Here is a 23,429-nt window from a genome sequence, read left to right on the forward strand (position 1 = left end):
GAACACGGACAGGTCCTTCATCCTGATCTTGACACTGATCCTGAGTAATTACGTGGTCCGGTCCTCCGTGACCGACTGACTTGACCTGGCCTGACCTGGCCTGACTCAGCCTCAGCTTCAAAGACTCTGATCCCTCCCACTTTGGGATTCGTGTTTCTGTCTTTTTCATCTCTTCCAAATCATCTAATCCTATTTCCACACCAAGAACGTTCCCCGCGTTTCTGCTCTAACCAGTCCGCGAAGCGCTCAAACGCTGATGAGCTAAGACTCAACCCGTGTCCAAGGCCGTATGGGGAGAAGCAGCTGAAGTCGAACCGCCGAAAAAGACTCAAGGCCATTTACCATCAAGTCATGGATGTTCTGTCTGTTGAGTCATGTGTGCAAGCAGGTAAGATCTTACTTCGACTTGCTCCTTTGCCCCTGCACAACCCCCCCCCCCGGCAAAACCCAACAATGTTCAGAAGAGCTGTACGAAAACAACACACTGTCATGTCATGAACACGAGCCAAATCAATGGCTGCGCGGCTTCCTTGCCTGACAGATGTACATCTCAGATTCTGATGACTCACTCGCGACGTCGGACAGCGGGTTATTTCTGGGAATATGCCGTGCAACCTAATTTGTTTTGCTGTTTGATCAATTTCGTCACACCTCGATCAGGCTTTATCTTCGCCTTTCATGCGACATGATTAGCCGTATTTCATACGATCTCTTTTGGTTACTGACTGCGATGGTCCATAGTGATCACGGCCTATCGAGACTCGTCCAAGTTAGTACAACGTCTCAGAGACAAGCAGAAGAATACAGAGGAGTTCATCCTCCCAGAGGATCTGACCAAAGAGTTCGACGACTCCTTGACACTGGGATGTGCGGCTGTCCAGAGCCAGTACGATCACGATGTCCGGCGATTCGGTGAGACATATGCGCGTGGAGACGCTGTCGCTCGAGAGCAAATGAAGGACATCCTAATTGCCCTCCAACACGCAGTCATTTCCCACCTACGAGAAGTCTTCATGGACGAGGCTTCCCTTAATTTACACACTTTGAAGGAGACTTCAGATGACTGTCGAGTCAATGCCACAGTATGTCTCGGTCAGTTGTATCAACGCATGTCCACGGCCACTGCTGCCGTCAAACAGATTCATCGACCATACATCGATGAGCCTGATAAAGTCCACCTTCCCGGTTCTTTGGCGTACTCGAGTAGTCGAAGTACCCATTCTTCCTTTGGAGGTAGTCCATTTGATGCCCAGTCCGCCACCTCATACACCACTTACAGCTCAAGGACGGCCATTGGACATGATCGGAAAACATCCAATGGGCTCGCTCCACAAAGGAGAATCTCTATGAATTCAGCAGTCTCATATTCTAGTGAGAGAGATAGAGATCGACCCCAAAGCAGAACACCAGGAGAAGATAACGTCCCGGCCCTTCCATTCCCCATGCAGAGGCAAACCAGCCAGGGCCCTCCAGATAGTGCTTCTACAGGCACGGGCCGATTCCCTTCAAATCTTGATTTGGAAACGTCCTCGAACCCAGCATCACCCCCGCCCTACGTCGCAAATTCCTTCATTCATACAACAGACGACAAGGGACAGAAGTTCCCTCTGGGTTCAAGCTTCTATGAACCACCAATGGCAGAAGTGCCTGGCAATACAACCCAAACCCCTCTTCCCCAGCAGGATCCCACTCTAGCACAGGTCCCGAATTTCTCTCGTACAATACCCATCCATGAACTGGATGATAATTCAACAGTGGTACCATCCTCTCAATCTCCAGAGCAGGATTCCTCAGTTGGGAGTCCTCGAAGTATGCAAAGCCAACCACCGCCTCTCAATCCCGAATACAATACACTGGAATACGTTGCAGCGCTGGAATTGCGCAGCCGACCTCCTGCTGCTCTAGCAGCGTCTGTGGAATATCAACAGTATATGCATTCCATGAATACGCAGCCCCAACTGCGGCCACAGCCTCTTTTCAGTCAAGGCGCCGCACATCAGCGGCAAATGATGGCTCAAGTACAGCGGCCATTATACAGTCCGCCGCCAATGCAAAGCCCCTCTTTGAATGGCCAATATCCCCCGGGTCCTCAGTACTATAACCACCCGTTGCAACCAAGCATGAATCAGGCAGTCGCGGCTCCAGCTCACTTTTCTCAACCGTATCAACACCTTTCTTCAACACATCAAGCTCGACCTGCTCGTCTTCAAGCAGGTATTGAGCCAAGTTCAACAACCGCAAGTGCAGCGGTTGACCCTCTCTTTCAAGCTAAGGTAAGCTAGGTAGTCAACCCTACGTACGCATCTGCTACAGTTCCTACTGACTTGTCTCTCAAAAGGTCCCATCAGTCTCAGCCAGCTCGAGACCACTATCTATACGATCAACAGGATCCACCGGCTCCAAGCTTGCCTCGTTCGCTTTGCGAAAGGCTCTCCCACCAGGTATCGCCGAAGCCATGAACAAATCTGCACCCTCACCACTTGAAGAAAAAGCTCAGCCTCGCTACGTCAAACCCAAGACCCTAGACATCGTCCCAAGCAACCGATCCAGCCCCATGAACAGCCCAACATCGCCCATCGCACAGCACATGGACGCGCTCTGTACGGACGACAAACCACGACCTCCATCCTCAAGCGCGCCGTCGCTAGAATCCACGATGCGTGCAGCGGCACCTTCGCCCGCGATGCAAATCGCGCGATCCGAACTCAACCTGCCCAGCGAAGCCAACCTAGCCGGGTTCTGCAAGGGCGCCGTGCGGCAACAGCTGGGCAGCCGCAAGAAGGGATTCGGCGTAGAATCCAAGAAAGGCGGAAAAGAGTTCGTGATCAAATGCACGAAATGCAACTTCGAGGGCCCCGCGGTCGTCTCCGCGGCACTACCGAGCGGCGGACGCGGCGCTGTTAAGAGAGAGAAGACCATGGACATCAAGGTCCGCGTCTCGGCTGGTGGCATTCGGTATCGTTGGGCGTTCCTCGCTAAGAGCCATGTCATGAATAAGGTTGGGGTCAGCGACGCCTCGAATAGCAACTGCGTCTACGCCTGCTATTTCTGCTGCGCCGAGGGCGCCGCGAAGGGCTGGTTGGATGAGGACCGCGGTAGTGCTGTCAATGCCCAACTCGCCACACTCGGCGCGTTTGGTGGTAATAAACCGACTACGGCGACCCATGTGACGCCCACATTTAATGGGCTGAAGGATTTCATGGCCCATCTCGAGACTCACCGTGCCCTAAGGAGGTTGCCAGGTCTCATTGCTGCGAATGAGATGAATTGCATTGTTGGGAGGCTCGCTCTCGATACAGAGGACTTTGATCTTAACTTGCCGCCTTTATAGGCGGGAGAAATTTTGGACGGCAGATGCTCTCGGAATGCCAGGTGAGGAAAATTAGCGAGCGGTGTTTGTTTTGAGATGAAGAGGTGGGATGGGCTTGGGACTTATTTTCGTCTGTCCTATCCCTTCTTGTTTTCTTTCCTTTTCGCTTTTGTTTTTTTCTTGTTTGGCAATTGTGGAAAAGAGAGGGTGGGTGGGTTAGCGGACAGGCAGGCAGAGTATGTAGGCAGAGTGTGTCCTTGTGATCGCCTCCGCCTCAATTTCTTGACTTTTATATATCTACACAGAAATTCCGTAACGAAGGGACGAATCAAAGGATGGAAAGGCTGGGAGAATACCGTAGGGCAATAGGCTCTCTCACCACACTGTTTGGTGGTACTGGTAATAATAATTGGAGGAGAAAATGAAAGGGAATAATTGACGGTCTCACAACGGGGCTTGGAAGCGAATGGTCGGCCTACAGGAAGACAAAAGACCACCGGGGGCCGCGACGAGGAAACTTATATTTGTTATATCCATTTAATCTAGTTTCTCTTCCCGGTGGAGTGCCATGAAGACCCAGAGCTATCTACCCAGGTCTATGTGCAACTCCTACTATACGCCAAAAGCCCACCTCGAAAGAACACCAGAAAAGGGGGAGCCGGGCCAAGCCCAACTTCAACATTTGAGAGATCCAAGTTAACCTGTTCTGTTCAGGGAGGACCGTCGTGTCGGGCGTTCTTGCTCATCTGCCGGATCCTACTTCCGTACTAATTTTTTCATTCGTTGCAAGTCAGTAAGACTGTTCTCGAGGAATTTTGACACCCGCATCATTGTACGAATCATGAGGAAGAGGAGTGATTGTAGGTTGGATTGAGTCGAAATTCCTTACCTTGTAGAAGACATAGGGCATGGGAAGGAAGCATATGGCGATGCCGCCCAGCAGGGAGTTTCCAGGCCCGACGCCTAGCTCGCGGAAGAGTTGTCTTGCCTGTCAGGAGGAAATGATTAGTACACTGCGCTGAAAGATGTCTTGTGGCAAACCGATGGGAAGGCACCTGACATACAAAAAGTGGGAAGATGGCGCCAAAGGAGGCACGGAAGAGAGCATTCCCAGCGAAAACTGACGCCGAGTGTGTAGGATAGGTGATGCCCAGGTAGCTGAGCACGGGATTAAACAAGGTGACGATGGCAACGGTGAAGAAAGAAGACCCTATGACAGGCATGATCCAGTGGACGCTCTCTCGCGCGGACCAGCCGTACCAGAACAGGCACAGCGGGAGGGCCGCGGAGCCGAAAAATGTCGGCGGTAGGACCATCTCGGGCATGAAGTTTGATTTTGTGAAGCGTGGGACGATGCCGTGGCGGATCCACAGCAGAAAGAGAGGGACTGTGATGATGCCGCCGATGAAGATGCCCAGGAACGCCAGTCCCTGCTCGCTGATGCTGAAGTGGTAGATGTCGCCGAAGACCAACGGGAAGGATTCGAACCAGATGAAGAGCACGCCGTACAGTAGAGCCGTGTACAGGTCGAGCGAGAGGACGATTGGCTCAGTGAATGTGAGCGTGAACGCTCGACTCAATACCGTCAGATGGTCTTTCATGGTGTGGGGCTCAGCGTTGATTTCAGATTGGCTCCTGAGTCGCTCGTTGCCGGTCGCTTTTCGTAGTCGCTTTGCTCGTCGATACAAGATGTTCTCTGCGCTGGTCTCCGGAAGCAGGAAGAATATCACTATCACCATCAATGCGCACAGCCACGTGAATGTCCATATCGTCCACCTCCATCCTTTGGCTTGTGCAACGAATCCCCCTACAAGTGGACCGAACACTGGCCCTAATGAAGGATGTCAGCCATGTCTAACATGACGTGGTACTGAATCGGCCATACCTAGAATCCCAAAAGCGCCCCAAATGCAGATCCCGTATGTGGTCGCAGCTGGTGAATACATGTCTGCTATGGTACCACCGCCAGTTGCAAGAGCTGGGCTGCCGAAAAATCCGGTCACCGCCCGAAAAACGAGGAACATGGGCATATTGACGGCGAAGCCGGTTGGAAGCTGCAAGAGGACGAAAGCGGTGAACGTCCAGAAGTAGATGTCGTTTCGCCCCAGCTTCGGGATTTCCGACAATGGCGACCAAAGCATTGGCCCAAACCCATAACCACTAAGAGAGAGGTTAGAGATTGGGACATCAATTACAGGCGTGCCCGTGCGATGAACAGGTTCAAACGGCTCGAGGTCGACTTACAGGGTAAACAGCGAAAGTCCTAATGTTGCCACGGTCTCACTCACATCAAACTCCTCCATAATACTCGACTGTCCTGGGGTATAAATGGAGCTTGCAATGTAGAATGAAAAGTTGAGAAGGCAGATTTGGAGACCGACCAACACTTTCCATGTGCTGGACCAGTTCTGAGGATTCTGCAGACATTATGAGTATACTAGAACGGTATGACAATGGGAATTCCATTGATTGATATACCTCAGGATCATCCGGCTTATACCAGCCTATAATATGGTAATATCCACCTTCGATGCTCTGTTGCAGGCCAGGTTCATTGCGAGTAGACTCTTGTGCTTCGAAATCTTGTACAGCTGTATCCGGGACAGAGTAGTTACGTTCGGCTCCAGGGTCGGTTTCGTCTTTCCCCGATGAGTCGGTAGGTGCTGGGAGAGGTCCTCGCTCAAGCGATGTCCTCCATAGCGAAGGGTCATTCTCGTCTGGGAACCGAAGTAGCTTCTTGTTGGTCACAAGCCGGACGAGATGGCCGAATTGAGTTTCTCGGAGTTGGGTGGTCATGCTGTCGTATACCAGTAACAGCCCCTGTATGATTGGGCTTATCGCGCATCTACCAGAAAGCTTCACCAAGAATTGTTCACTGGGCTTGAATGGGATGCTTAAATCATCTATTCGCACGCGCCTCTCATTGGTCCTGTCGGTGACCTCAAAAGCGTCGGAGTTTGAGCGGACATAGCAACTGCTAGGCCCGCCCCTGCGTTAAGGATCTCCCTCCTTGATTTACAAGAACAAAAGAAATGCCTACCTGGCCTCGAGCTGCTCCGATCACGTGACAAGCTCCTCCATAGGGCTTGATCGAGCTGAGATGGCATTTCGAGAGGATTGTCAAAACCGAAGATCAATTTCTTTCAGACGCTGATATGGGCGAGAGTAAATTGACGTCGCAGGAGGCGGTCACGCTGTCCTTGGCGGTCCCAATCAAAGTTTGAAACCATAATGAACAATGATAAGCCTTGTATTGACCCCTTTGAAGCGAGGGCAAGAGTATAAAGATGAGTACGAGGTCCTTGAATAGTCGCATTTCACGAGAACAGTGAAAGGCCCTGAAGGAGGGATAAATAGTCCACGACAAGGGTGGTGGTCTACTGCATACTCGTACATCAGCTACCTAAGGTCCGTACTCGGGAGTTAGTTTGAGGGCTAAATTATTGATCCCGTGATTCGGACGTCGGTTGATGGTGAGTGCTCGGTGGGTGAGCGAATGGCCCAACTTCCCAAGCTGCTCATCTTAACCGACTCACGTGTTCCCGGATGTTGGCGGCTGTGAAGCGGGAACCCAAGCTCAAGTCTGGGGTTGCATTGTGCGCAGAGTCCAGACTCCAGAGGCTGTTCAGCAGCAAAAACATGTCATCTGGGGGTGTCTGGAGCCTGGACGAGAGACCGAAGCAACCTAAAAACTTAGTCAGCAACGCCAAATGGCCAGCCACCCAAGCCGCCAGCCGCCAGGCCAGTGTCAATCGGAAATCCCTTCCCTCTCGCCATCCTGGCAGGGGCCCAATTGTGCACGGCTAGGGCCCTCAGCCCGCTCGCTCTACAAATCCGCTGACTTCCGGCCCCCCATCCTATCGCAACCTCCTACTCAATACTCCTCTTTGCCCTCCAAGATTCTTGTATTCCTTCATTTCTAGCGGGGATGATGGCTCATCATGCTGAATTCGTCATTGGGAACAGCTTCAGCCACAAGATCGCGAACTGGAACGTTGTTATTACGCCGACTTCCCACTCCTGACTGACTGTATTCTTCGTCTACTTATAATTGAGATGTGACCGCGTCGAACGAGCTCATCGCTAGGAATCATCATTTTGACTGCAGCGACTCATCCCAGCATTCTGACCAGCCTTGGACGGCTTGCGTCTGGGACACGCTCTTGCGAATACCTTGGATTTGGCTGTTTGCAACTCGCCTCTCATCTCGCACAGCTGGACGCGCTCGCGTGATCACTTGGGCGACATTGGACCATTGGACTCTACGATTGCAGTCCACAGATCCGCCAGGCCGGTCCTGCGCTCCATCGAGCCTTCTCTTCATCATGTCGAGCGACTTCCACCCCTCGCTCGAGCCCTTCCCTCTCTTCATCGATTCAGCACCTCCAAACTCAGCCAACTATTTCTCCTCTCCCATCGCAATGGCTGCCGTCCAGCTTGTCGCCGCTGCCTCCACCTCTTCCTCTTCCTCCTTATCGTACACTGATATCCTCAAACCTCGCATCGTCATCCCTGCCAGGCTATTCAACTATGTTCGGCTACGCTACTACCAATATGAGGTCACCTTTGGGGTCTATATGATGACGCCCACTGAAAAGGTGGTGTTCAATTCTGTAATACTCTTCATCTTGATGGCCCTGCTGTATGCCATATCTTGGGGTCTACGAGCCTTTCTCATTAACAGCCTATGCCGACTGATCTACTACCTGGTGGGATCGCACTCGAATGTGCCCCAGCTCTGCACTCCTCCATGAGCTGGGATCATGCGACAACCAAGATTGTGGCCATCCCAAAGATTCCTACAAGAGAGTTCTTGGATCAGCAAAATGGGATTTTAACCACAGAAATCTCGCTGAGTAGCGAGACGACTAGGCTGCCGGATGGGAAGTGCTGTCAATCCGTGATCAACTGCGCCAATCCCCACACCGGCACTACGTTCGGATCAGGATATCCGATCGTGGTATTACGGATATCGTTGTTATTGATAGAATTGGCTGGGACTTTTGTTTTATGACTGCTGTACGACCATTATTACGGAATATGCACGGAGAGCCGAGGCAGAAATCAACGAGCCTCACGATGAATTATGAATTACTAGTAGTGCTAAGTACGAAGAATAAACACAATGATGACATACGAGGTACAGAGCATTGCGTTATTGACCACTGTAGACTGCTCCTGGGGCAGTGATCCGGATATTTGCCCCTACGTTCGGAGTACACTTGTATTACTTCGAGTGGATGCTGGCCACGTAACTACCGCTCTCTTGGGACAGTTTTCTTGCTGGTGTGCGCAGAACGTGGATTATGTATTGGTACTCGTCCATCTCCTGACAGGAGGCGACTTGCCCTGCGATCGACGGTGACGAGTGCGGCGTACGGACTCCGGAAAGGCGGTGGATTTGCATCAAACGATATTCGACGTCACCAGCAATATGGATTTGGTTCTTTGGACTGCGTCTGGTTTCAGCTGCGGAAGCCACCCTCAACGTAGGTACGAGTACTCGTAAGAGGGTGAGAAGCAGGGGGACCTCTTAAGTGTTAACATATGACTGGAAGTCGGGTCTTATTTTGAGGAGAAGAGGCGTCAAAGGCTCGATCTAATGCAGGTACCCCGAGCCTTGAGCCAGTCATGCCCAACAGATGGTGGCTGAAAGGAAGGGCCAATGGACCCCTAGGGGGGCTAGGGGACGCTAATTGAGGCTAAGCGCACTAGCTCCGGGCGCCATGCTGGATTGTACACTCTCAAACACGCCTAATATAAGCAACAACATTGCCTAAGCCACGTTTTCGACACGCTCAGCCATCGGGGACCCTCCCTTTTTTACCTGGAACAGCAACTGAACCCTTGCCACCGCTCCCACCGCCATCTTCATCTGAATCGCTAATTAACCAACGGAGCCAGTTAGCCTGGTGCTTCGTCTGCGAACGTCCCGGACCTGGTCTTCCATTCTCAGACATCATCATCATCATCATCATCATCATCAACACCACCACCACCACCATCATCATCCCTTTTCAAAACACCCGTGTTCGATCCGCAGCCAGGGGGGCATCTTGCCATAATCCCACCAACAAGGACTCCTGCGCAATCTGACCTCTATTGTCTGGCACCTGTCAACTTCCTGCACTTGCAAGTGCGCGGGAGGGTTAAGTTCCAGTTTCCAGGTTCCAGGTCCAATCTTTACGAGTTCTCTCCTTCATCGTCTTGACATCCTCCTGCCTTTCAAGTAATTTCAACCACCTCTGAGCCTTGTCTCACATCCACGCCTCTCGTTCAGAGACCAACTGCTTGTCACTCGCTTCCTCCTCGACTGGCTTCTCTTATGGTGAACAACACTCGACTTTCGCTTTAATATCATCCATCACCTCAGACCGACCTACTTCAGCCTTTCCTACAGTAGTAATTCAACTCCCACCATGGCTGCTAATGACTACTATTCCGGTCAATCTTCTCAACCCTATACTCGGCCACAGTATTTGGATCCAAGACCAGAAGCATCAGCCCACTACCCTTTCAACTCCTCCTACAGTTCCTCCTCGATCGATCAATCACGTCCTTCGTTAATCTCCGGAGCCGATGACCGAATCAATGGCCATGAAACCTCTTCTCAACCATCCCGATTCTCCGATACCATCCCTCTCAAGAACAATCAAACCATAAATACTAATCAACACGACTCACGGACACACCTAAATCAATATGACAATTCTCCAGTGTCGGAGACTGCTCCACCCTTGTTACCAAGCCAAAAGCGAATACCGCAGAAAAAGAAAGGATTCTTCTCCGGCAAAATACCGTGGGTGGTCTATGTTGTGAGTCTGGCCCAGATCACCGTCTTCATCGTTGAAATCGTTCAGAACTGTAAGTCTCGAGAGTGCCTTGCAATGGTATCGAGTTGACACTAGAGAAGCCATTGTCACAGGATCCCCTATCATGATCCATCCACAATTCAACCCTATGATTGGCCCATCTACCTATGTGCAGATCAACATGGGTGCTCGTTTTGTGCCATGTATGCGCCGAGTTCCAGGCGTTCAAGGTGTCGAACCACCCGTTCATTGGCCTTGTCCCAGAACGACCACTTCCGACCCTAATGATCCCAGTAATCAGTGCGACCTGGCCGAGCTCTGCGGCTTCTCAGGCTTCAATAACGATCATCCGAATCAATGGTTTCGCTTCATTCTCCCAATGTTCCTTCATGCCGGACTCATTCATATTGCTTTCAACCTTCTTCTGCAATTGACCATGGGCCGTGAGATGGAGAAGGCTATCGGCAGTATTCGCTTCGCACTTGTCTATTTCAGCTCAGGAATCTTTGGTTTCGTCCTCGGCGGCAATTTTGCGGCAACGGCTGTTGCCTCCACTGGTGCCTCTGGTTGTTTGTTTGGCATTCTTGCCTTGGTACTCCTCGACTTAATTTATACGTGGAATGAGAGACGGAGTCCCGTCAAGGATCTGATGTGGATCTTGGTCGATATTATCATTTCCTTTGTCCTAGGCTTGCTACCAGGTCTGGATAATTTTTCGCATATCGGCGGATTCTTAATGGGCATTGGGGCTGGCGTCTGCATTCTACATTCACCTAATGTCCTCCGACAACGAGTTGGGGAATCATACAACAGGTCTTATCGGAATTTTGGCTCTGATCCCGATGTCAGCAATCCCAAGATGAGCTTGATAGCCGGCCCTCTAGCAACCGCCAAACCAGCAAACGTGGCTGCTTTCGCAAAGGAACCCATCAACTTTTTCAAAGGCCGGAAGCCATTATGGTGGGGATGGTGGTTTCTTCGTGCTGGTGCGTTGATTGGGGTTTTGGTCAGCTTCATTGTTCTTCTGAACAACTTTTACAAATATCACGACACTTGTTCCTGGTGCAAGTATTTGAGTTGCTTACCGGTGAGCAACTGGTGTGAGATTGGAAACCTGACATTTACGGATCCCAATGGCACACAAACAAAGAGAGACCTTTTGGATAGAGGAGTTGTTTTTGTCGCTGACCTGTTCACTTTGGATGGCACTTCATAAACACCAATTGGCATTCCCAGACCTACTCACCACTCTTGAGTCCTGCCAATGGAGCAATATTTATACGAAAGAGATTGACGAATGCTTCTGTTTAGCGCATGATCGACACATGATATAGCATGGCGTTTGGTGTAAGCATCTCTTTTAACCAGGATGCGATCTCGACCCCGAATTTACCATTACCATACCATTACTATTCGGTCGATCAAGTCTTTGCTTTGTCAGAACTGCGGTGCCTTTTCCCGCCACGGAGATCAACGCCTGGCGTTTGCCAGGAAACGGGAGCGGGGCCATGGACGGGCCCGATATTGAGCGCAACTGGGGACTTATAAGGTAGGTCGGGACGTACTGAAAACATGAACACGATGCCCATAATCTAATTCTAAACACCTAAACATCTATTCCCAAAGGGCATCAGAGTTATAATATCGTTGGCGTGGTTCAGGGTGACGAGAAGATAAGGGAGAGAAGAAAGCAGAGAACCATGGCTGCTGTTCCTACAGCAGAACACAGATTTCAGATACCTGCACGTTCAGGCGTCGCGGTCGAATTGAAACAGAAGCAAACGATCAAAATTGTCAACACACATGGTAACCAGGTCATCGACTTCTGGGCCGTCCACTGGATCTCGGACCAACATCCAGCATTCCTCTCAATGTCTCACTCCCGTGGTGCCAGTCTGCATCTCAGCCCACTGGTGGGAGACATACTAGTCACCAATGCTCGTGCTCCATTGTTGAAACTGGTCGAAGATACCACACCCGGCGTGCATGACACACTCATCGCCGCCTGTGATCCTGAGCGATACCGGCAACTCGGTGCTCCTAGCCATGCGAACTGTGCCGATAATTTTTTCAACGCAATCAAGCCGTGGGGGGTCGAGAGGAAGGCTTCTTTTCACACTCCGCCCGACCCGTTGAACCTCTTTATGAATATCCCTGTTCTGACACGAGAAGCGGGGAGTCAAGGGGGTGGGCATGAACAGAATCCAACGGCGGGTGGTGAGATCAAGTTTGAAGCTCCTCTCACCGAGAAGGGCCAGTTTGTCGTCTTTGAAGCTCTTGATGATGCTGTCATTGTTATGAGTGCGTGTCCTCAGGATTTAGTCAATGTCAATAATGGAGAACCAACCGAGGCGCATTTCGAGATTAGTGGGTGAATGGCTGGAATGGTGGGAGTTTCATTTCACGACCCAGTGCACCCAGAGGACATTACGCAGTTACCTCATATACGTAAAGGCGACGACATCGTAATGTCCATTGCACTATCAATATTTAATAGCACCATCGCCGTCATTTTCAAATTCTAAATGACCACGACGTACTTACGAGTACGGACCTGAATTTAAGAAGCGAGATCCAGATGTAATGCCAAGACCTCGCGGAGTTCAGCTGCACCTTCCCAAGGTCGGTTAAGCAAGGGTTTCAGCTCTTTCTCTATTCCAAGCTTAAACACCGACCGGCAGCTGCCAACCACCAAGTTTGAGAGACGGAATGCTTGGATGACAACATAATTGCTTCTACTGCTTCTACTCCTCATCGTTCGCCCATTTTTCCGTTGTGATAATTATGTTATGATCTCAATTCACTGCCATTGAACATGCTCACAGTCTGTTTATCGAAGATCCAGTTTCAGCCCCAATGCGTCCTCGTGGTCTGCTGTTCGATTTGAGATCATACACTCACGACGCGTCCAACATGGCCGCCCATCCCCAAACACCCAGATCCACGCGAATGTTGCAATGGATGGAAGATGATGTGCCCGTCATCGACTCTAAGGAATCCTTCACCGACGTCGTGTTTAAATTATCAACCTATATCGCAAAAGCAACTGACGCCGCATATACATTTGAGCAGCTTCGAACAACCACTGCTGGCCATGGCCTGAAACCCTTGATTTCCGACCTCAGCGAGAACTGCCATCACCCGGCAATTGTTGCTGCTCTACTGGCTGCAGGGTATCTTTTCACCAGTATTGATTCTGATGCCGATGGGGCTTTGAATGTGTCGAGAGCACTGGCCTGTGAATTGGTCGCCTGGCAGTTCTTGACCTTTCTCTCAGAGAAGGAGCTTATCGACTACCTGCTGTATGAATTACCTCAATATGACGACGATGAGAATCTTGATTCCTCTGTTGGAGAGGAAGGTTCCAACGGTCGACCTGCAGGCGAAACCTCCAGGAATAGTCGTGGCTCTTCCTCCGACGAGTCATCACCACTCATACGTTCACGCTCCGCTGAATATTCGGGCTTCCGGCCCCCGAAACGAGCAAGTATCGATCTTTTTAGCCATACTCCGAGCTCGATGTTCAAGGACGGTTCAAGTGGTACTCGCATTAACCTCGACCAGTCAATGGCGGGCATGAATGCCCTGGAGATTGCAGCAATTGGTGATGCCAAGAAATTCCTCTCCCAGAAACCGGTCCAGAAGATCATCGAGGACATCTGGAACGGCGACGTGGTCTTCTGGGAGTCTCTTTCTGTTCATGCTGTCAAGAAACCTCGCGTCTATAACAGGCGTGTTGCTGACCCCTTCTCCCGCCTCCGTGTCCCCAAATATCAGAAATTCTTCCAAACGGCCTTCTTCATCTCACTTCTCGCTCTGTATTATGCAGTCCTGGTGGAACGAAACCCTCAGCATATCACTGCTACAGAGTCGATGCTGTACATCTGGATTGCCGCATTCGCATATGATGAATTCGGGGAGATCCAAGATGCTGGACTGATGTTTTACCAAACTGATTTCTGGTCCTTGTGGGATATTGGCATCATAGGCGTTTCTGCTGCATTCGTTGTCACCAGTAGGCCAAGTTGCCGTGTTTCAACATATGCTGACTGACAGATGTGTAGGAATCGTGGGCCTCATGAAAGATAGTGATTACATTATCGATGTGGCATTCGACATCCTCTCCATGGTTGCCCTTTTCTTAGTCCCAAGGTGAGAATTATTGTTGTTTCGAATTGCCTCTGATACTGTGCTGACCAGTGAAGGATTTTTTCGGTCATGAGCTTGAATCCATATTTTGGAAGCCTGGTAAGTCCTTCATGGCTGATTCGGTGTCAACATCTAATAACATCGACAGATACCCGTGCTCAAGGAGATGGTAAGTCTCAAATCCTGTTTGGTTGAGCAGCACGACTGACCACCAAAAGACCAAAGCATTTTGCAAATTTTTACCTGTTATAGTTGTCCTTTATCTTGGATTTCTCACGACATTTACCATGCTCGCACGAGATCGAATGTCACTTAATGAAATGTCGTGGCTTTTGATCAAGGTGTTTTTTGGGTATGGATTCTTGTTTCCAACTGAATCCAGCAAAATACTGATGATTCTCCCAGTTCCAGCTACCTTGGCTTCGACATGGCTGTCAAGGTACCTTTCCGCTCATATGCAATATGTATTGTACTAATGCTATCAACCAATAGATATCTCCCTTGTTTGGATATACCTTGATGTAAGTTACTGGTTCTGCTCCTTGGCCCCTCGTATTATTCAAATTCACCTGCTCCGCCGCAAGATCAAAAGGCCGGCGCTTCCAGGTTTCAGCACTGGAATGGGTCTTGGTGATGGCAGATTCAGCCTAGGCGCGTAATTGGTCGCAGGAATGGCTAATGGTTATTCTCCCCAGGCTGATTTTCGTCTGCTTGACCAATATTCTACTCATCACATCCCTTGTATCGTTGGTCTCCAACTCTTTGACCGAGGTAAGCCTTGAACCTGAACAATTCGAGCTGATGGTGGTGGTTCCGTGTTGGGGTGGGACTCCTGGTTTCGCTGGCCGCATAAATGTTGCCACATCGAACCCTTTTAGCCGCCTTCGCTCCTTTTTAGACCGACTTCTAATTGGTCCAACAGGTCATGGCCCATGCCAGAGAGGAATATCTTTTCCAGTACTCCATCTACGTTCTCGAAAGTAGCACTTCGCGTCGCCTCACCTATTTCATGCCCCCTCTGAATCTCCTTCCTCTTACCCTATTGCGACCCCTGCGACTCTTTTTCCCATCAGAACAGGTTCGCCGTATCCGCATCTTCGTCCTAAAGGCGACCCATCTTCCGTTCATGGCTGTCATCTGGACGTACGAGAAATCTCGTCGCTTTGTCTCGCATCCTCACCCTACACTGACAAAAGCCCCACATTTCACCACTCGTCCTCTGAGCGCAGGCCACTTCAACTTCGATGGGACCCAAGATGCTGCCAGAGCATCTACCTCCCGTCAAGCGCTTCCTGAAACTTCTCCATCAAGATCTCCCAACTTAGGCGGCTCAACAATGAAATCTGCCTCGGGCGGTGCCGAAAGCCCAGAAGTACTCGCTCTTATCCAAAAATTGAGTGAGCAAGTGGACATCTTGACGGCAATGGTCGCCGGCCAAGGGAAAGATTGACTCTCTTCCCAACCATCTGCACTGGCTCTCAACGAGTCTGCCTTTTATCCTTGCAAATTTTTGGTCGCCTGCTAGCTACAGTGGCTAAGCAACATGTCACATTTTCCTCCTGTTAGCACCCAATGTGGTACACGACTATTCTCTATTCCCTGTATGAGTTGCAGGACAGCTAGTTTTCTAATGGAGAACCATAACTTGTCATGGGTCTAAGCTGTCATCCACGTCACTTCCGGCTCGGGTCTCTCCCTCACTAGATCGTGTTTATTCCCAGGATGGACCCCGCCAAAATGGAACCAAAATCATCTCCTCTTCTGCGGATTGGGGGATGGTTGTCTTGGGATCTCTTTCACCACTTCTTTAGCCGGGCAACACTGTAAGAGCCTTCCACTAATGTTTATTTCTTCCCACCTGCCAGGTTTCCAGGGTTTCTTTCTTCCAATGTGGTCGACTCTAAGCTGCAGAGACCATGTCCGGCTGCTGGACTAGCACGGTATCCTTGGCCAACCAAGTATACAATCACCGAGTATCCGTGGTCAAACAGAGTTGGGTCCCTCAGTTTTGTCATCCTCAACAAGCAGGCTCTGACCATTGCATTCTCTACGGCGGAGAGCGTTTGGGTCTCGTACGACTTCTCCTTATTTTTTCAGAGTCTTTGTTCTTTTATGACTGTGCGACCCATTGCGAGTAGGGATGGCGCTTTCACACCCACTGATCACACTGGACCTTCCTGAATCAATACTACGGATGCAGGGCAATGAGCTTGCTGACAGGTATCTGGTTTCCTTGTCGTATTCAAACCAGCACTCAATCGTACATAATATGTCGGCGCAGTGCTATATGCCACTTCCACTCGACACAAATTTGGTTTACCCTTACTTCTTCTCTTCAGATGATGCCCCCTCGCCCTCCGGGAGAGGGGGTACTCAATTCATAGATGATACTCCTCAATCAAGTACCTTTTCGAACAGTGCATCAAGTCCACATGATCGCTACAACCTGGCAAACCCTCTATCGCCTTCCACATTTTCTCCCACTTCTTCATCATCTGACGCAATCTCAGATGACTCCTTTACAAACCCTCAGAGCTACAAATGCGAGCTTTGCCCTCGAGAGTTTCCTAGGCTGAACTATCTTCGTCGTCATCAAAAGAGCCACGATGGACCTTTCCAGTGTGATCATTGTCATAAGGACTTCGAGAAACGGAGGACATGGAGGAATCATCAACGGGTACACAATCCGTTCCACAAAACAATTGCTTGTACAAGGGAGAACTGTCACAGGGTATATCAAAGAGTAGCAGACTACAATCGCCATGTTGAATTTGTAAGCAAACTTCCTCAAACTGACGAATACCTGGCTCAATGACTGACTCACGATGACAGGGACATGGAAATAGGAAGTATGCTTGTAGATACTGTAATAAAAATACATTCAAACGGCCTGACCTAAGAGATCGGTGAGTTCCCATGGAAACCCCCAATCCGCCTTGGCTTAATGTCTCAACCATGTCCTACATGCATACTCGCCATGCCCACATAACAAAGTATGGCTTACATTGAGATAATCTGCTGATTTTTTTATCACTATCATAGGCACGAGAAGCATTATTGTGGTCCAGAGTACATGGGATCTAAGGACAGCAATATTCCAAAGGCGGGAACAACTCCGATGCGAAAGGGTGGCACTCTGATCCAGTTCGACACAACAACACAACCACTTAGCCAGACACCAGAGCGCCGACAGCAGGAACCCTTTTCACCTCCATCAACGACAGTAACCGATGACACAGGAGAAGCAGAGCTGAATCTGGTACGGCTTCTTCACACCACTGCGGGCAATTCTCAAACTGTCTTCCTTGGCGATGCGAGACCTGAGATCGAGTATCTTCCACCCAACTTTGCTCTTCCTGAAGGGTCTCCGATGGCCCCTTTCTACAATGATACCAGTGCACTTGGAATCTTTGAACTACCATCACTGGATCACAGATTTGGAATGGACAACAGTTTTGATGGCATCGAGATGAACGGTTTCAACATGCCCTTCGAAGCGCAGATGAACCTCTACCAGGTCCCTGCTCCACTGCTGGCGGATGGCTATTATCCAGACAACACCATTCTTTTCAATAATATTGCCGCCGATCTCGACCAGGGAGGGGCGGACGTGGCAATGAGGATGAGTTGTACCTACGGCGGAAGCTATTGACGACGAATCATCCCAACTGCTGATCTTCTCTCCGTTGTAGATTGAGACTGGGGTTGTGGTCAGAACGCTCGTTCTGTACCATATGCTGGATGTCACAAGACTAAATAATTATGGATCAAGACAACCAGACAGCGGGGCCGGAGGCTGGAGACTCAGTGTTCCTGCGATGAAGTGCTATTTTGGACCGCGGCTTATACCGCCAGCAAGTTCGCAGCCTTGTCTTTTCACCCTTGAGGAAGTACATGCAACGCAATCATGGCGTTTTACGGACTCGTACACGCGGGGTTGGTGGAGGGTATTTTTGAGATTTCTTATTTCTCCCATGTTCGCCCTTTCTACCTTGTGGGAAGGATCAAACTGAAAATGACTTGCCTCCTTCTTTGAGAGCAAAGCAGGAGGAGCCTTGGTGGGGGCCCAAGGGCCGGTAGCGGGAATGGCTATCCAAGGCAGCATGCAAGAGATTGTCACTCAAAGAGAGATGTCATCTTGGTCAGATCCGGGATTGGTGTGCGATGGAATGAGAATGTAGTCCCCTTTTTCCCCTCTTCAATTTTTCGGAACTGCTTCCTACCTGAGATACGGAGTACTCAGGCTAATGAATATCGTCAATCAAATGAAGAAACATCAAACATGGAGAAATAGTAACATGAGATAGTATATTTACACAGCAGTCGCTCCGTCAGGTAAGATCCTGCCTCACGACGCCGTTGCCCACTTGGTTGTTTCGGCTCTCGCTTTAGAGCCAACATCCCTTGAGTGCGTACTTGCTCTTACCATTCAATTGCCCGTAGTTCCCCTTCGTGTTCGGATGTGGGGTCGTCTAGCCTACCAGTGGTGGAGCGAAGAGTGTACAGAATGAAAGCTGGCGAGATGCATCATCAGCCCCAAAGGCCGAGCACATCCACGCCCGCTTTTATCCTTTCCCTCACGTCTCTGCTCACATCCTCCTTGTCTTCTTCCGACCTCACTTTAACGAGCTTGCCCACAACTTCCTCCACCAAGTCCAACCTTTTCATATCCCGTAACCACTCCACGGGTATCTTTTCATGGCCGTAAAAGGCGCCCGCTAGCCCGCCGTAGACAGCACCCACGGTGTCAGCATCACCGCCCAGGTTCACGAGCTTAATGGCACCCTCTCGAAAACTCGAGGTAATAAAGAACCCCCACAGAGCCGCCTCCAGGCTATCCAGCACATAGCCCGAGGTGCAGATCTTCTGGGCGCCTTTGTCGTGAAAGGAGCTGACGGTGGTGTATGGTTCGAAACGTTCCAAGAAGCGGCGACCTTCGAGTTTGGATTTGGATTCGGAGGTGAAGCGACCCATTGCATCTTTCACCGCAGAGACGTAGTCTGATAAATAGCCGACAAGGCTGTCCTTCGTGATGGAGGGTTCTTGCAAGGATTGCGCGATGAGGATCGTGTAGAGCGCGCAGGATAATATGCAGAGTGGATGAGGGTGTGTGACCCTGGAGCTGTCTGCTGCGGCTTTGATAGCGGTGGGGAGATCTAGGGCAAACTGAAGCCCAGCAGGCAACACGCGCATCAGGCTGCCATTACTGCAGTATCGGTCTTGATTAAAGCGTTTCTCTATGGTGGCACGGGCGCTCTGTATCGCCGCCTGGTCTTTGGCTGCGTCAGGTGAAGGTCCGTCTTGACCGTATTGGCTGTTAACGACGACGGCGTGCTTCCACACGCCCAAAGCATCTCGAGTCAAGTTGCCGATGTCGAAACACCGTCCCGTGGAAGACTGGTAGCCTGTCCGATACCACGCGAGATACTTGCGTGCTTGATCGACGCTGTTGCCAGTCGGGCCCTTTTCAAGAAAAGAGTGTGCTAGGCAGAGGGCCATAGAGGTGTCGTCAGTGAAATACCCAGGACCCAGCTTGAAGTTAAGGTTGGCCTGCATGCTGGTGATGGCGGGGAAACTTCCGCGTGCGTGGAATTCGGCCGGGGCACCTAAGGCGTCACAGACAGCGAGGCCGAGGAAGGAGCCCCGGATCCGGGATGCAAGCGACGGAGTGGATTCCATGTTGTTGTGGGTCAAGATCAATGAGTAGAGAGTCCCTCTTGCTTACAGTAGGTATGCCGGTGCTTAAGTCCAGCAGGCGAATGGTAATGGCAGGTTGAAGAGAAGCACGCTTACAGCCATTCATTCATGCTCAGTATTTCGTTGCGCATGGGGCATAGGGTGTCTTGCCGGGCTAACAGACGGAACACCTCCCACGACGACCTTGAGAGTTGCTGCCTGAGTGTTAGAAGCGGTGCAGCCTTGCTATGGATAGAGCTATGATTGGTCACTTCGTCTATCCCCAATTGTGATTAGTTCATAAGCTTAACCAATCAAGTGGCTGGAATTGGCAAGCCTGGCTGATAAAGGAAGAACCTAGCTTTAAACCCAACGATTCCTTTTGCTCGTCCTCCTTTTTATTTCTACATCCTTATGAGGTAGTTCTGCATGGATCAGATCCTACTATAAGCCAATTCGGGTACGAGACATTGTTTCATTGAATCAAGACCGGCGCCGTCGCTGTGGTCGCGGTTGTCACGCTTGCGGAGTGCGAGGGCTTCTTTACACCTTATCTGTGGTTCGCCTACAGTTGCAGCAACAGAATACACAATGAACGGATGAATTGGATTCAGTTTACAAGATTTATCTAGCATAGCCAGAAAATGTCAGCGATATAACCACAAACGACAGCCTCATTCTTGGAAGTGTTGCCGAAGCCACCGAACTGCCTGTCCAAAGCAGTGCAGTGGTCTTTAGACGCTCTTCTACCATGGCACGGCAAATAACGGAGTCTGCGGTGCGCCGGACTCGGATGCACCATTGCATCCCCTCGTCCTCTTGACGCCAGTGTACTATTGACAACGGGACTTGTTTGTCTTTGCTTCTGCGAACGATTCGTGAGATGCTTTACCAGATGGCCCTCCAAGCCCCCCTCTCTATTTGGATAGAGGGCAAGTTTAAAGTGCATACTCTTCTCCACCAGAAGCCTATGACGCATCACCGGGCCCTTGAGCCTGCAGTGACATTGACATCATCGTTATTCGATGCAAGTATGTTGCTCCAGATCCAATCCACTTCCTTCCATGATTCGAGGTTACTGGCTAATTCCACAAAAGCAAGATCAATGGTAGCGTCAAGTTATCCATCGCACCAAGAAGGTGACGGCTGCCCGTAATCCCACCTATATGTACGTTACAGCTCAGCGACTAGAAGCAGAAGCAAAACACGCGCATGGTCACCGAACCCTCGACTTCTGGGCTGTACTCCGGGATGCAGACAAATATTCCGACATTTCTCCCCGTGTCTCACCCCGGTGATGCTAGTCTGCGTTTCAGCTCACTGTTAGGAGACATGCAGTCGATTAGTCGTCGTCGAGTTCCTATGCAGCATCAAGAAAAGCTTGGATGAAGAGGCTGCTACGTCTAGGTCCAAACCAACCTGCTGGGACATTGCTATAGTGGAGCACAAGCAACAGGAACGCGATACGGCGTCAGTCTCCGCTCGACAATTATGGGACCTCAGCATCTAGGCCATGACCTTTTCTACTACCAATTCCACTTCCAAGATTGCATCCCCAGTCCGAAACATTGGCGCAAAGCCGGCACTAGACTCGCTCTCGTGTCTCGAACACAATGCCACGCAATGCAGTGTGGTAAGCTGAACAAAAAGGAAGACTACCTCTTGTCATTGTCCATCTCAGTCACGTGATAATCTTGCACACATCACGTGACTGAGACGAACTCGTCGCTTGTGTCGGCAAGAATGCACACATCGGCTTCAGCACAAAGAATCTGACAAGGACTCCAATGAAACATCAGATATCTGTGAGCTGATATATCTGCGATGAGCTTCCTTTGTCCTTCGTTCCCGCATTCAGGAATCACGTGCAGCCAAGGCAAAGAGACAGAAGGATCTGAGATCAACCACTCTGCCCAAACCCTTGCACGAGATGGAAGCTTCACGCAAGTGGGACAATGTCACAATAATACGACGAAAATTGAATAGGTAGTGCATCAATCATTTCCTTTCGACACCATTTGGCATTACCACAACATGACTGGGCTTGATCAGGTATATCCGCACAGCGAAGAGTCAACACCTGGTGGTCTAACAAATCAAGAAGTGGAAGAGCGACTGAAGCACCAACTAGACGAATGTGACCAGAAACTGCGAATACAAGAGCTAGAAGCGGAGCGACTGCTGGGGGAACAGCAACAAAACCTAGTAGTGCAAGAGTTAGTGGTGCAGCTCATCGAAACGTCGAGGGAACATTGTGCCCAACTGGAGGAAATCAGACTCGCAGCCCTAGAGATATATCTTTCCAACATGCTCAATCAAGCCCACAGTACCCTCCTATCCGGTCTCCTGGGGGGCAGTAATATCAGAGAGTATTGCAGAGCCGCCGATGAAATTCTCAAAGATGTAGCCAAAACGGTCGTCCGGGAAAATATCCAGAACATCGTCAGCAGTCAAACATGGGCCAAGAATTATTACGTGAATGGAATCCACGCAGAGATGACGAACAAGCCGGAAGCCGCCTCGATGCTATACATTTACGCCTTGAAGCAGGAGCCACGATACCGAGACTTGAAAAGGGTGAGCAGATTCCTCGATCGCCATCCGCGTTTTCCGAAAACGCCGCTTGGGGGCAATGCTTCTGGCGACAGCGGTCGCAACAATCGAAGAAGCACAGTAATATTGAAAACACCAGGCAGTGAGAATCGCAACAGCTGGCTTTTCCAGATACTGAGAGAATCGACGACCACCACCAGCGGCACTGGAATTGGTACAGTGGACAAAGTACTGATCGATCAAGTATACAAAGACAAGTCAAGAGCCAACAGCAGGGTCTCTAACCAGAGTATCTCTCCAAACAGAGAAGTGGGCAACCGCGGTAACTTAACCTGCGCTGCCGCCACGCTGGCAAAACCCGCACCACCATCATCACCGCGAGAGTCCGGTGCTCGACACACCGCCCCAGGGGTACGGAAAACCTCCTTCGGCGACGATGACCCGGAGCTTATCGATGAATTTTCTCCTCTATCAGATACTCCTCAGCCGAGTGAACTTGCACGTCCAGCGAAACCACTTAGAGAGGAGGTCCTGCGGAGGGCTCGGCTTCATCCACTTGATACGAGCGCTGCTCGTAAACCAGGATCATCCAAAGCCTCAGCTTCTCATCCGCATCCTCCCAGCCCTTTGAGGATGGTCTCTGTGAATGAAATCGGATCTAAGGATGAAGCCTCGACTGAGGCGTCCAAAGAGAAGGAGGCTTCGAAGATGCCCTGAGTATTGAGTACATAGTACTTAGTCGTCAGGTGACTAGCTATGTCTCTAGGCCTAAGCAGACAACGTAGTGCATTAATTACATGGCTCGTGGTGAGGAATTTGATGACGACGTCCTGTCTAACAAAGTTCAAGTTGCTGGTGTAAAAGAGCCAGCACATAATACTGATCTAAATAAGAGAGATTACATACTAGTACTTCGTATCTAGAAGTAG

The 23,429-nt window shown here is 50.3% G+C and overlaps 8 protein-coding genes across 8 annotated transcripts; 6 read left to right on the forward strand and 2 right to left on the reverse strand.

Annotated features, from left to right (window-relative positions):
* Positions 1–685: 685 nt before the first annotated feature.
* Positions 686–3,331, forward strand: A1O9_10951 (uncharacterized protein; the record flags this gene model as incomplete). Its single annotated transcript, XM_013400179.1, has 3 exons — positions 686–695; positions 742–2,273; positions 2,339–3,331. The coding sequence occupies 3 exons, from the start codon at positions 686–688 to the stop codon at positions 3,329–3,331; spliced, it is 2,535 nt and encodes an 844-aa protein (XP_013255633.1).
* Positions 3,332–4,100: 769 nt separating this feature from the next.
* A1O9_10952 (uncharacterized protein) lies at positions 4,101–6,106 on the reverse strand (the record flags this gene model as incomplete). Its single annotated transcript, XM_013400180.1, has 5 exons — positions 4,101–4,298; positions 4,375–5,141; positions 5,196–5,470; positions 5,555–5,727; positions 5,789–6,106. 5 exons carry the CDS (start codon positions 6,104–6,106, stop codon positions 4,101–4,103), a joined length of 1,731 nt encoding a protein of 576 aa, XP_013255634.1.
* Positions 6,107–7,635: 1,529 nt separating this feature from the next.
* Positions 7,636–8,064, forward strand: A1O9_10953 (uncharacterized protein; the record flags this gene model as incomplete). Its single annotated transcript, XM_013400181.1, has 1 exon — positions 7,636–8,064. The coding sequence occupies one exon, from the start codon at positions 7,636–7,638 to the stop codon at positions 8,062–8,064; it is 429 nt and encodes a 142-aa protein (XP_013255635.1).
* A 1,665-nt stretch (positions 8,065–9,729) lies between these two features.
* A1O9_10954 (uncharacterized protein) lies at positions 9,730–11,338 on the forward strand (the record flags this gene model as incomplete). The annotated part of the gene is made up of 2 exons (XM_013400182.1): positions 9,730–10,174; positions 10,224–11,338. The coding sequence occupies 2 exons, from the start codon at positions 9,730–9,732 to the stop codon at positions 11,336–11,338; spliced, it is 1,560 nt and encodes a 519-aa protein (XP_013255636.1).
* A 484-nt stretch (positions 11,339–11,822) lies between these two features.
* On the forward strand, positions 11,823–12,497 carry A1O9_10955 (uncharacterized protein; the record flags this gene model as incomplete). Its single annotated transcript, XM_013400183.1, has 1 exon — positions 11,823–12,497. The coding sequence occupies one exon, from the start codon at positions 11,823–11,825 to the stop codon at positions 12,495–12,497; it is 675 nt and encodes a 224-aa protein (XP_013255637.1).
* A 538-nt stretch (positions 12,498–13,035) lies between these two features.
* A1O9_10956 (uncharacterized protein) lies at positions 13,036–15,721 on the forward strand (the record flags this gene model as incomplete). Its single annotated transcript, XM_013400184.1, has 9 exons — positions 13,036–14,137; positions 14,187–14,274; positions 14,328–14,370; positions 14,420–14,440; positions 14,490–14,623; positions 14,677–14,710; positions 14,764–14,792; positions 14,967–15,042; positions 15,194–15,721. The coding sequence occupies 9 exons, from the start codon at positions 13,036–13,038 to the stop codon at positions 15,719–15,721; spliced, it is 2,055 nt and encodes a 684-aa protein (XP_013255638.1).
* An 819-nt stretch (positions 15,722–16,540) lies between these two features.
* A1O9_10957 (uncharacterized protein) lies at positions 16,541–17,923 on the forward strand (the record flags this gene model as incomplete). Its single annotated transcript, XM_013400185.1, has 3 exons — positions 16,541–17,044; positions 17,104–17,120; positions 17,314–17,923. The coding sequence occupies 3 exons, from the start codon at positions 16,541–16,543 to the stop codon at positions 17,921–17,923; spliced, it is 1,131 nt and encodes a 376-aa protein (XP_013255639.1).
* Positions 17,924–18,801: 878 nt separating this feature from the next.
* A1O9_10958 (uncharacterized protein) lies at positions 18,802–19,950 on the reverse strand (the record flags this gene model as incomplete). Its single annotated transcript, XM_013400186.1, has 1 exon — positions 18,802–19,950. The coding sequence occupies one exon, from the start codon at positions 19,948–19,950 to the stop codon at positions 18,802–18,804; it is 1,149 nt and encodes a 382-aa protein (XP_013255640.1).
* Positions 19,951–23,429: the final 3,479 nt, after the last annotated feature.

Source organism: Exophiala aquamarina (genome assembly GCF_000709125.1).
Source record: "Exophiala aquamarina CBS 119918 chromosome Unknown aczIA-supercont1.15, whole genome shotgun sequence".
In the NCBI taxonomy this organism is placed as follows: Eukaryota; Fungi; Ascomycota; class Eurotiomycetes; order Chaetothyriales; family Herpotrichiellaceae; genus Exophiala; species Exophiala aquamarina.